The sequence below is a fragment of the Castor canadensis genome, chromosome 11, assembly GCF_047511655.1.
Source record: "Castor canadensis chromosome 11, mCasCan1.hap1v2, whole genome shotgun sequence".
Taxonomy (NCBI): domain Eukaryota; kingdom Metazoa; phylum Chordata; class Mammalia; order Rodentia; family Castoridae; genus Castor; species Castor canadensis.
Window position 1 is genome coordinate 141,876,793 of NC_133396.1, and position 12,732 is coordinate 141,889,524.

The following is a 12,732-nucleotide window of genomic DNA, read 5'->3' on the forward strand; positions in this document are numbered from 1 at the left end:
TTTACTATAAAGTCATGACACTCAAGCTTCAGGGTCCCTCACATGCTCAGGCCCCAGTCCCCCACCCCAGAGAGGCCCTAGCATTTCCTGCTGTGGTCCACTGTTTCTGTGAAACCTTGAGATAATTAAGACCCTGTCTGTTTCTAACTTCCTCCCTACCCACCCTTGCCCTCTGGTTGGCAGGTGTTGGAGTGTGTGTGGGCTTTTTTTGGGTCTGGCTAAGGGGATAATGACTGAAGGAGGGATACACTTAACTTGGGTTTAGGGGTATGTATTTAAGTGGTTCGCTGTTAACTTCCTTGCATTGTTAAATCATTGCTCATCGTGGGTGTAGGAATGGCTTTTTGGAATACATCCACTGCCCCATTCAACTAGCACTGTGTCACAGAAGAGCAGGGCCAGAGGGCATAAGCTCTGGAGTGCCTGGCACAGGAAGTACGTGGGTAGCACAAGAGAAGCAGTTTGAAAGAACAGAAGCCAATCCACAGAAAAGTCTTCCAATCATCAGAAGTGAAAGATGACAAGTAGAGGGATTGAGTCTCTCCATGCCTAATCCAAACGGACTTCACTACTCAGTGATTACGTCATAAACAGTGTGGACTGAGTGCACTGTATGTAGATACACACATGCACACATGCATACATATGTATGTTGTGTGGGGGGGGGATTGGGGTTTGAACTCAGGGCTTCGCGTTTGCAAAGCAGGTGCGGTACTGCTTGAGCCACACCGGTTATTTTGGAGATGGGGAGTCTCTGGAACAAGTTCTCCGACTGACCTCCAACCGCAATTCTCCCGATCTCAAAATAGCTAGGATTACAGGTGCGAGCCACCACGCCCGGCATTAGTCCCACCTCCTCCTCCCAGGGAGGGTCCCACGGATCCCAGGGGCTACGTCTGTCCACAACCTCCACAGGAAGCCACCGAATTCCTCGGCAGCCTCAGTTTCTTCTTTAAAAAGAAAGACTGGCGTTTGCCCTGCATCTCCTGAGTGGCTGTGACTCCCAAACCCAAGTGATGGGCGAAAGAGCTCCGCGCGACTCCCTATCTCTGCGGGCGCCTGGGCGCCCTGGCCACCCGAACCCGGCGGGACGCACGCGGCGAACACCGCCGGGTGGCGTGGGCAGCGGGGAACAGCGCCGGGCGCCTGGTCAGAGCTCAGGTCCTCCGAGGCCCGTGAGCGGCGGAAGTTGGGGGCGTGGCGGACGCCGCGGAGGGGCGTGGCCGACGCCAGGGGCGTGGCCGACACCAAGCCGCGGCGCTCTCAGAGAGCGCTCTAGCCGCCCGGCAGCGGAAGTTCCGGTGTCGGCAACTGGAGGTCAGAGGTCAGCAGGAAGTCGATACGTGGCCGCCTCCTGTCCGCGCTGAGGAGGCGCAGCAGCCGGAGATGGCGGCGGTGCTGAGCGCGGAGCGGCTAGAGGTGTCGGTCGACGGCCTCACGCTGAGCCCGGACCCCGAGGAGCGGCCCGGTGCGGAGGGCGCCCCGCTACTGCCGCCGCCGCTGCCGCCGCCCTCGCCCCCTGGGGTTGGCCGGGGCCCGGGCGCCGCGGGCCAGCAGCCGGAGACCGGGGAGGCGGCGGCCGGGAGCGCGGCGGAGGAGGCGCGGCGGCTGGAGCAGCGCTGGGGCTTCGGCCTGGAGGAGCTGTACGGCCTGGCGCTGCGCTTTTTTAAAGGTGAGCTGCCGTCCCCTCCCAGCCGGGCTGGGTCCGGCGTCGGTCCCGGGGCCTCTCGGCGCTCCTCGCCGCCCTCACTAGGCCGCGGCGGCCCGGGCACGCCCCATCCCGGCGCCCCAGGTGTCACCACCCGCCACCTCTGGGTCACACCCCCAGGGGCCCGGAGCGAGTGCCCGAGTCCCGGCTTCCCTGGCCCGGCCCCTCCGCTGTCCAGGAGCCGGGTGGAAGGGCGAGCCCTCCAGAGCATCGTGGTCCGGGACGCCCTTTTCCTTTTCCTTCTTCCGTACCCATCCCTGCCTTTTCCTGTGTCCGCGGCCTGCCACACCAGACCCCGCCGAGTTTTACCCTTGTCCCGTAGTGGAAGGAATCCTTCATGCGTCCCCCGCATACCTTTCCTAGCCTCTCTGGGGAACCGTCGCCTCGAGGACATGGTCACCGGGCAGTGTAGTGTGGCTGCGGCGGAGGAGGAAGCCAGACGTTAAGCTCAGCTGCCCCTACGGCGTGTCACACACGTCCAGTGTGTTCAGTGACTCCTGGGTGCGTGAGGCCTCAGCACCCTCTGCTTCTCGCATCGTTAATTGCTTCTTCGCCCAGGATTGTGGTGTGCCGTGGTTTTATTCTTTCTCTCTCTCTCTCTCTCTCTCTCTCTCTTTTCTTTCTTATGGGGTGATTCACTTGGTAAGTGGTGGAGATACCAGTCACATGATTTTGTCAGTGGAAAGACTGGTGACGGTTAGCTTGATTCTTAAAGATAAGTTAGGTCTTTGGGGAAGGGCTGCTAGGTCCCCGTGCATTCCAGAGCAACGAATTTATGACAGTTTTCCCAGAGGGAGAACCTTCCAGAGCTCACACTTTGCCAGCTGAAGTTGGGTTACTTCAGTGTAGTGACACTGGAATTTGAAATTGTTTTCTCTCAAAATAACTTTAATTGTACAAACTGGGGAAAGTGTCTCTTTTTTAAGTTTTCTAGAAAATTTGATCATTCCCCATTCGTTGCATTTTCTAATTTAAAAAGTTTACCCTCAAAATACTGTGATTGCACAGTGAGTTCAGCCCTGTGTACTAGCTCACCTGGGAAATTGGTAATGGCCAGTGGATCACTAGACTCTTTAGGTCACTGCCTTGAATTTTAAGTTGGCTGTAATGATGATGTGTTACCTTTCATACACAGATCTGTGATTTCTTTGCAATTCCTGTAACCATGTTCTCCTGAAATATTTATTCTTAGAACTCACTTTTCAATAAAGTAAATTGTACTGAGATAGTAAGAACAGGAAAGAACAAAATTCTAATCCTGGCTTTTGCCAAAAGTAACAAAAAAGTAAATAAGTGGGTAATTTCATCTTCTGAGCCTGTCTTATTTGAAAATAGTAATACCTACTTTGAAAGATTAAAGCTGTGTAACGTGTAGTAAATTTAGCATTGCTTTGGTGAGTTAGGAACCTCTGGATTCTAGTTGCTGTGTAAATTCTTAGGCAGTTAACCTTGCTAGACTCAGTTTCTATATGAAAGGGGAGCCCGATTAGATGGCATGTGATGTCTCGGATTTAAGATTCAGTGGTCTAAACTGGTTAATGTTTTGTGAGTGACAGGAATCCAAGGGAAACCCATAATTCTGGAGGCCTAGTTCTCAGTCACCTTAGAGAAAAAAGTTACGTTGGTAGCCATAGTTCACTCAGTTCCTAAATTCAGCTCTCAAAGTAATATCCAAGTACTTAGAAGGAGAAATAGAAGTTCAGCAATTACAAGCTGTATTTTTGCATGGATCCTTACATCAATAACAGTGAAGAGGCTAGTAGTATATGACAGATTAGTTGGAAAAAGAAAGGAGGTTTGTAAAAGCAGTCAAAAGAATTATGGAAAGTGAAGTGAGCCAAGTAATACTGCTTTTGTTTGATTTTGTTTTTTCCTGCTTCAGAGGGTTTTATTTCTTCTTTTTTTTTTCTTTTATTCATATCTGCATACAATGTTTGGGTCATTTCTCCCCCCTTCCTCCCCTCCCACCCCTCTACCCCCTCGCTATCAGGCAGAAACTATTTTGCCCTTATCTCTAATTTTGTTGTAGAGAGAGTATAAGCAATAATAGGAAGGAACAAGAGTTTTGCTAGTTGGGATAAGGATAGCTATACAGGGAGTTGACTCGCATTGCTTTCCTGTACATGTGTGTTAATTCTTCTCCAACTAACCTTTTCTCTAGTACCTGGTTCCCTTCTCCTATTGGTCTCTGTCGCTTTAAAGTATCTGCATTAGTTTCTCTGCATTGAGGGCAACAAATGTTGTCTAGTTTTTTGGGTGTCTTACCTATTCTCATACCTCCCTGTGTGCTCTCGCTTTATCATGTGATCAGAGTCCAATCCCCTTGTTGTGTTTGCCCTTGATCTAATGTCCACATATGAGGGAGAACATACGATTTTCGGTCTTTTGGGCCAGGCTAACCTCACTCAGAATGATATTCTCCAGTTCCATCCATTTACCAGCGAATGATAACATTTTGTTCTTCTTCATGGCTGCATAAAATTCCATTGTGTATAGATACCACATTTTCTTAATCCATTCGTCGGTGGTGGGGCATCTTGGCTGTTTCCATAACTTGGCTATTGTGAATAGTGCTGCAATAAACATGGGTGTGCAGGTGCCTCTGGAGTAACCTGTGTCACATTCTTTTGGGTATATCCCCAAGAGTGGTATCGCTGGATCATATGGTAGACTGCTTTTGTTTCAGTGTATGACTTTTTCTAGCAGAATATTTGGTATTTATCAGTATTGCAAAGACTTCCCATAGATGACTGTTGGGTGGTTTTGCACCAGTATCTCACAAGAATTAAAAATAACTTTACATTGGACTAGAGGTGTGGCTCAAGCAGTAAAGTGCCTGCTTTGCAAGCTCAAATCCCTGACAAACTCATCTCCACCCAAAGAAGAAAGAAAATTTACATTTTATCTTCTGTAGAATAAATATGAATCTTGAAAACATGGATATCTTTTTCCATTGAAAAAAACCCAGACTGGGAATCAGGAACTCTGTTTCTTAATTCCATCTATGTCATAGTGATGGTCATAGACAAATGGTGAATTTATTGTATCATCTACTCTCTTAATTTTTTGAAGGTGAAAGTGAAGTAAGATGGCTGACGATATACCTCAGTGGTAAAGTGGCTTGCCTAACATGTATAAGGCCCTGGATTCCATCTCTAGCATTGCAAAAAAAAAAATGATGTAATAGATGAAAACACAGCCTAGCATGAAATTATAAGTTAGCATTTTGCTATCTAAACTTTAGGCATCATTGTATCCTTATTGTGGATCAGAGTTTTTTAGTTAGGTCACCACTATAAATGAATGGAACATTCGTTCCTTTTTGCTATTAAGAAACTTGGAGTCAGAGAGAGGAGTTAAAGATCCACTGGCAGCTGCGGTACAGGGGAAGATGAGGGGATAGCTGAGAGGCCAGGCCTAATTATCTGGGAATGGCAAACAGGAGGCAGTGTGATGGAGTGCTAGACCAGTCCAATTCAGACCCTGTAATGACTTGAATGCCTTTTGGTCAGTAGATGATGAGGAACCACTGAAGGTTTTCAAAGGGAAGAGCAGAGTTGCCCAATTCTACTTTAGCAGATTAAGCTGGATTTTCTTATCTCCTCTGCATAAGAACCCAAAGAAATCCAGGGTATATAGCTCTACTTCTTGGATGGAGTTAATTTGAGGAATTGTATTTTGGTTTTTAGATTCCGTTGGGGATTGGAGGTTTCCTTAATACTTAATTGTCACATTATGGTAGGCTGGTAGATTGGTTGTATGAATTTAAAATTCGAAGCTAATGATTGCCAGTACTCACTAGCGGTCAGGTAGTGTGGTGAAAGCTGTGTGTGTAGTCCTGTGTTTAATCCTTCCACGAGCCTCTGGCAGGGTGTAACTCCTACTTGGCTGACGAACTTGTCCTCTGCCTCTCAGTTGCTGCTTTTAAGAGACAAGTTGGCTCTCAACCTGCCTGATTTGAGACAGTTCTTCCTACTACAAAATGAAAGCAGATGAGGACCCCTGGTTTCTGGTAGTTTCTGAGGAAAACATTCAGAACAACTATCCAGTTGCCTTGTCACATTTTGGAATTCTTTAATATATTTGCATGAAAATATTAAGGTCCAAGTTGGTTTTCTAACCATGAAAGACCCAGATGTCTGCAAAAGTAGTGTGAGAGAACCATTTACTCTGACTTCCTACATAACATTGCTAGGGGTTTGAAAACTTGACTGTAATGGGAGAAAAGCTCCTCCAAAGGAGTGAAGTAAATTTACCCTTCAGATTATTCTTTTTTTTTTTTTCTTTTTTTCATTTTTAAATTATTGTGCTGGGTGTGGGTAACATTGGAGTATTTACAAAATTTCTTACCATACTTGACTTCACCCCTCTGCTACTGTCTTTCATCCCCCCACCCAACTACTTACCCATCAAATTATTGATGAGTCCTGGGGCTGGGGGTGTAGTACCCTCAGTGGAGAGCACACTTAGCATATGTGAGGGCCCTGGTTCCTTCCCAGCAGCAATCGCAGACAGTAACAATTTCACCAGTCCTATTGTTGAAAAATCTCATTTCTACTAACAATATTAGACCTTTGGGAAGGTTTATACTTACCTATTGTAATGATTTTTTTTTTGCTATTATATATTAAAAATGGATGTGAGAAAAATTTTAGGCTTAAATTTATTTAATTCAAATTTTAACTTTATTCTGGAGAATTTCAAGCCTACACAAAAACAGGCAGAAAGTGCAGTTAATCCCTTAGTACCTGTTACCCAGCCAGACCAGCCCCATCTACTTCCCAAATCATCTGTAAATATTTCATTATGTATCTCTAAAAGACAGGAGTCCTTTCTAAAAAGTGACCACAATCCCATCATGACAGAAAACTTTAAATTCATACTTCTTTAATACCATCAAATATCCAGTCAAGTTAGGAGATTTCCAGTTTCCTAATAATTTATTAGTTTATTTAAATAAAGTTCCAAGTAAAATCTTTACATTTCCAGTAGTTGATACATTATTTTCCCTCCCTGAAGAAATCTGATGGTTCAACTGGGCTCTTATGGTTTATGCCTGTAATCCTAGGTACTCAGGAGGTAGAGATCAGGAGGATCACAGTTCAAAGCCATCCCGGGTAAATAGTTCCAAGACCCTGTGTCAGAAATACCCAACACAAAAAAGGGCCGATGGAGTGGTTCAAGTGGTTAGAGCACTTGCCTCGCAAGTGTGAGGCCCTGAGTTCAAACCCCAGTACTACCAAAACAAACAGACAAACATGGCTTTTTATAAATGGACTTAAAAAAGAACTTTTACAAGTAGCCTCATTAATGTTTTAAACACTGTGTATCTGTAAGTTTATTTCTTGAAAACATATAATTAGTATGTGCTTCTTCATCTTAAGTGGACTAGTCTAAGGTAATTTCAAGTTTATTTTTTCTTTTATTGTCCTTATTTTTAATTGTCTTTGTTTTTAGACACAAGTGTGTAATAGTGTAGGAGGATATATAGACCTAAGAGACAGTTGTAAGAGAAAAAGTATAGCCACCAAGTTCACATTAAATTTGAGCTGAATTAAAATTTTCCCTTATTTTTATTTTATTTTATTTTATTCTATTCTATTCTATTCTATTTTATATTTTACTTTTGGGGCATCACTGGGGTTTGAATTCAGGGCCTCACACTTGTTAGGCAGATGTTCTTACCACTTGAGCCACATGCAGCCCTAAAATTTTCCTTTAACTGGACTCAGATTGTATGTGTGTTTGTGCTTGTGTTTTCTTTCTTTGCTGTGCTGGGGATTGAACCCAGGACCTTGTATGTGTTCGACAGATATTCTGCCACTGAGCTACACCCCAGCCCTTGGTGTTTTGCAGCATGTCCTTTCTGTGTAGCACAGACTGGCCTTGATCATGGTCCTTTCTCCTCAGCCAGCTGTGTTTTTCCTGTAAATGATTTTGACATTTGCCTGAGGCCTCCCTTTATCACAGTTGCAGAAAAGTACACACATCCCAAGTGTATTACTTGATGAGTTTTCACAAAGTGAACACCCTCATGTAGACAACATCCCTGAGGGAGATGTTTACTTTTATCACTTAACACAAATAAGAGCCCAGTGACTCAGTATTTAGGAGTGAGTTTTGGAATCAACACTACCTGGGTGTTTTTCTTTCCTCTGCCACTTAATTGTTCAATCCCTCTCTTTCTCTTCCCCTCTCTTTCTCAAGCCACAGTCCTTTCTCAAGCCGCATTCCTTTCTTTTCTCAAAGGTTGTTCTAAGAACGTACCTGACAGTTGGTATTCTCTGGCAAATATGTTATTGAAAAGGATAGATTACTGGGACTTAATTACAGGGTATGTTGACTTAATGGGGGAAAAGTCTTAAACTTTTACTAAATAAATTTGGAAGGCAGTTTCCAGATTGTTTCATATTATAGTCATTAACTCAGGAATACTGTATTATATTTTTCTTTTCTTTTTTTGATGCTGCTGGGGTTTGAACTTGGCCTCATGTTTGCAAAGCACGTGTACTACTGTTTGAGCCACTCTGTAAGCCCTCAGTTCATTTCTCAATCCAACCTGTGAGATAGGGTTTTAATTTTAATATTCCTAAGAGATGGATTTTATTCAGTATATTTTCTGGGAGGCAATAGTGCGATAAGGCAGTGAAAGAAAACAGATTTGAGAGCTTGTTTGGAGGTTCTAGCAGGGGAGCGCAGCTACTCGTATACCCTTGACCGAAGAACGGTCCTCCTCTATCGGGGATGGTCGTCCTCTTCGACCGAGCGCGCAGCTTCGGGAGGGACGCACATGGAGCGGTGAGGGAGGAAGGGGACACCCGCCTAGCCAGCCAGATCAGCCGAATCAACCCTGGCGATCAGTGGGGTGACAGATGTCGCAGCCAGATCGCCCTCACATCCAAGAAAACAGATTTGATTGTAGGCTGCTGTGGTGAAAATAATAGGGTACCTGAGTAGAGAAGAAACCAAGTGGCCCTGCTGTCCTCCACAGGACAGAGAAGCCCTCGTCAGTGCTTTGGGTTTGAGGCTCAGTGTTTAGAGTTGAAGACAAAATGGAGCCCATTCAGAAGAGAGAAACTTGTATCAAGTGGGAATTAAAATCCCAGCCATCAGTATCATAATGGTTGCTCTATGCAGGCACTGTACCAAGGCTTTAAAACACTGCTGCTCACCCTTACAAGGACCTTATCATCAGCTCTATTGTTGAGAAAATTGGGGCTCCAAAAACTTAAATAACTTGTGTATGTTATCGGCTTAGTAAATAGCAGAGCTGGAATTTAACTTAGGTCTTTGTGAAGTATAATTGATTAAGTTGAGAGTGTTTAACTAGAAAATAGGGCGCTCAGAGAAAACATGATGGGTACTTTGTGACTTTTTTGAGGTCTGATCTATTAGATGTGCTTAAAAAAGAGACCCTGTAGCTAGAATTGGGAGGTACCAACTCGGTATAAAGAGCTAAGAATCATAGCCATCCAGAGGTGGGAAACTGCTCTGACACAGTGAGTTCCCATCACCCTGAAGTATTTAAGCATAGATTCATGATTGTTGCAGTTTATTTTAATTTAAAATTTTCTTTTGAATTATTTTGATTCCATGTTAGAAGCTTTCTTTAAATTTCTAGTGATTATTGGGTATCCATCCAGTCATACTAAGGATAAAGTACTGAATATTTAATTGAATACAAACCTTATTATAGGGTGATGAGGCAGAAGTGTCAGAGGGGAACCATCAGCCATTAGTATTTTTCAAATCTGCGTCTATAGATATTTTCTTTTGGCCAGCTTTTCAAGAAAATACTCCTGCCTCCTGCACAGGGATATATGAAACTGGTTACCAGCATTCAGGAAGTAGGCAGAGGTGGGGGTGGGGGTGGCTTACCATTTACAGGAAACTTAGTTTATTCTGTCCAGCAGTGTACTCCAAGCCAGGGAGTTTCATGTCTGGAATGTCTCTAATCCACTACTCTAGTGAACATACAGCCCCCTGCACTAGTGGGGAAAGATAGCCTCCTGCCTGTTGGGATTGCCATATGCAGTGAGAGAGAGGACTGCTACCTGCTTCCTACGTGGACTTCAGCTGAATTCCTGTTTTCATTCAGATGCCAGCTTTTAAAGAACCTGGTGCCTTCAATTTTTGAAACCTTTTAGGGTTTCTCTAAGATGGTGTCATTTTGTTGAGCAGAAGTAATTGTGTGTGTTCAGTCCACCATGTTTAACTGGAAATTTATATTTATGTTTTCTAAACTTTTAATCATACTTGAGTTTCTAAATTTTTCTGGAAGTCATTTTGGCCCTTTGAATTTATGTCTACCTCTAGGCCAGGGTCAGAAGACTTTGCTATTAAAGATGAGAGGGTAAATATTCCAGGCCTTGAAGACCATATATGTGGTGGATGTTGCATAGCCTTTGGTTTTCGTTTCCGCTTTTTGGTTGTTTTATAACTCTTTAAAGGTAAAAACTATTCATAGCACACAGGCTGTAGGTCAGCAGCAGAGCGTTTGCCTAGCATCTGAGAAACCCTGGGTTCCATCCCTGGTGTGGGAGGGACAAAACCAAACGGGGTGGGTGCTTTAGTAGTCTTGAGGTAAAGTACGGGTTTAAGATAACCTCTGTTGGTCTTTACTTTCATAGAAAATGAGCTTTGTTGTAATGTTGCTGGACAAGTGTCAGCTCGTGATCTTGTTAGTCAGCTCACTTGAGAAGGGTTCCTTTGTCCCAGTCCTCATACTTCTCAAGGTAACCAAGTACTTCACAGTGACAGGATAAGGATGGGCCTTCACACTTCACACTTCACACAATCTGCAGATGGCTCTGCAGCGTCTTTCCAAGCATCATTCGTTTGTTTTTGGTTGCCATTAAGAAGCAGAATTCCAGAATTGATTGAATTAAATAACTACAGTAATTAGCTCTGAATAGTAGTACCTTGGATCATGCCTACATTCCTTCCTGGCAGAACTGAAGAGAACCTTCATCTGGAACATGGCCCTGGGTAAAGATGTTTGAGTTTCAGCAGGCTTTTTCTTTGTGCAGTTAATGGTAGTTAATCTTTCTTGCTAACTACATGTAATACCTGTGGAACCAAAAATAATATAGAGGAAAATTATTCTCACCTGATTTTAAAAACTAAACAAACCCTTGTGATGTATAAACTAGAGTCATCTGAAAAGAAGAAAGAAGCAAAGGTTTCTTTGTAATACTACCGTGTCCCCAGTAACTTAGATTGGAAGGGGTTTCATTTTTCTGATGTCTTTGAACTTGAGAACATCAACACATTATGGACTGTGGTATACTAAAGATAGCTGGGATTAGCACAGCCTCCTGGGTTTTGTGTACTCCTTCAGAGAATAAGTGATCTGTTAACTTTGTCCCAAGGGCTGAAGATAAGTTGCTTTGATGTTTTTTTTGAGGTGGGGTTGTTTGCTTATTTGCCTGTTTTTGTTTTGGCTCCTCCACCCATGGAACCCAGGGCCTTGTACATGCTAAGCATGTGTTCTACTACAGATCCACACCCCCAGCCATGCTTTGACTTTTTAAAAGTGCAATTAAAAAGAGGAAAAAGTGTTTCTGTTTAAAAAAAGAGTATTTATGCTAATTGTAGAAAATTCAGGAAAATGAAAACTAAACTAAATTAATGTATAATCCAGTCTTTCTAATACAGTTATTAGTTATTATAATAATAACATTTGTTACGTTTTATTTTCCTTGATTTTTTTGGAGACAAAATTGAACCCAGCTAGAACAACCCAGCTAGGGCTGGCAGGGTGGCTCAAGTGGTAGAGTGCCTGCCTAGCAAGCTTGGGGCCCTGAGTTCAAACCTCAGTACTTAACCACCCCCAAAGATTAATTTTTAAAGATTCAGTAACAGGATTTACAGGGTTATAGAGGAATTCTTCCATGGAAATGCCAATATAATTCACTAAAATGTATTACTGTTTTTGCTTGTTCTTACAGAAATTAACCCATAAAGACAATTTCTTTAGTGAGATTTGTTGAGTGTGGCTTTGGTGGTAAACAAAACCACTGAGCACTATGGGCCATGGCAGTGTACAAATCTGTTGGACTTTGACCAGGAGTAACACTAAAACAGTGCTAGTTGTCTTCCTTTTTTAATATTTTGTTGATTTGCATTATAACATCCTCAAATCCTGCAACTCTGCTCTGCCTATGCATGAGTCACTTTTTAGTGCTGGGCGCTAGACTAACAAGTTTGTTAAATGATGGGGACAGTTTCCTTGTTTACTTATGGCTCCCATAGTCCACTGCACCTAGTTCAAAATACCTAATGGCTGGGTGTGGTGGCTTAAGCCTGTAACCCTAGCTACTCGGAAGGCAGAGATCCTGGTTCCTGGCTAGTCCAGACAAAAGTCTGAGAGACCCCATCCCAACCAGTGGCTGGGCATGATGGCTTGTGCCTGTCATGCCAGCTATGACGGGAAACACTAACAGGAGGATCTCTGTCCAGGCCTGCCTGGGTATAAAGCGAGACCCTATCTCAAAAGTAATCAATATGAAAAGGGCTGGCAGAGTGGCACAAGTGATAGAGTACCTACCTAGCAAGTGTGAGGCCCTGAGTTCAACATCCAATACCACACCCCTCCACACACACACAAAATACCAAATGCTTTACATAAAACAAATTTATCATCATTTAGAAAACGGACCTCTCTCCACAATAGCGGCTGTTGTTTGTGCTTATTCTACTTACCAAAAAGGCAACTTATCATTGATTTTAAATCTATGGCTACCATAACTTTATAGTATAGTTTATAGTATAGTACATACTCATGGTCCTCTTGCCTTAGCCTCCCCAGTGCCGGGAGTGCAGAAGTGTGCCACTATGCCTGCTGTTGGCTTCACTCTTAATTGCCCATGTGGAAAACTGCCAGAGCTAACCAAAATAGGAAGGAAGCCAGAGGATCTGTGAGTTGTTATAATAATATGCTATAACCTTTGAAACAGCAGTAGAACCTTTCACTTTGAACAAACTGATAGGTTAAGCAGCTCACAGCTCAGCCATGTATGAGG

At 43.7% G+C, this 12,732-nt stretch overlaps 1 protein-coding gene across 1 annotated transcript in view; it reads left to right on the forward strand.

Annotated features, from left to right (window-relative positions):
• Nucleotides 1–1,326: 1,326 nt before the first annotated feature.
• The window catches only part of Acbd3 (acyl-CoA binding domain containing 3), a 34,568-nt gene continuing 23,162 nt past the window's right edge, over nucleotides 1,327–12,732 (forward strand). The window contains exon 1 of the mRNA XM_020171515.2: nucleotides 1,327–1,672. Within this exon, the coding sequence (XP_020027104.1) occupies nucleotides 1,387–1,672 (286 nt within the window). The 5' untranslated portion in view covers nucleotides 1,327–1,386. The remainder of the gene's footprint in view (nucleotides 1,673–12,732) is intronic.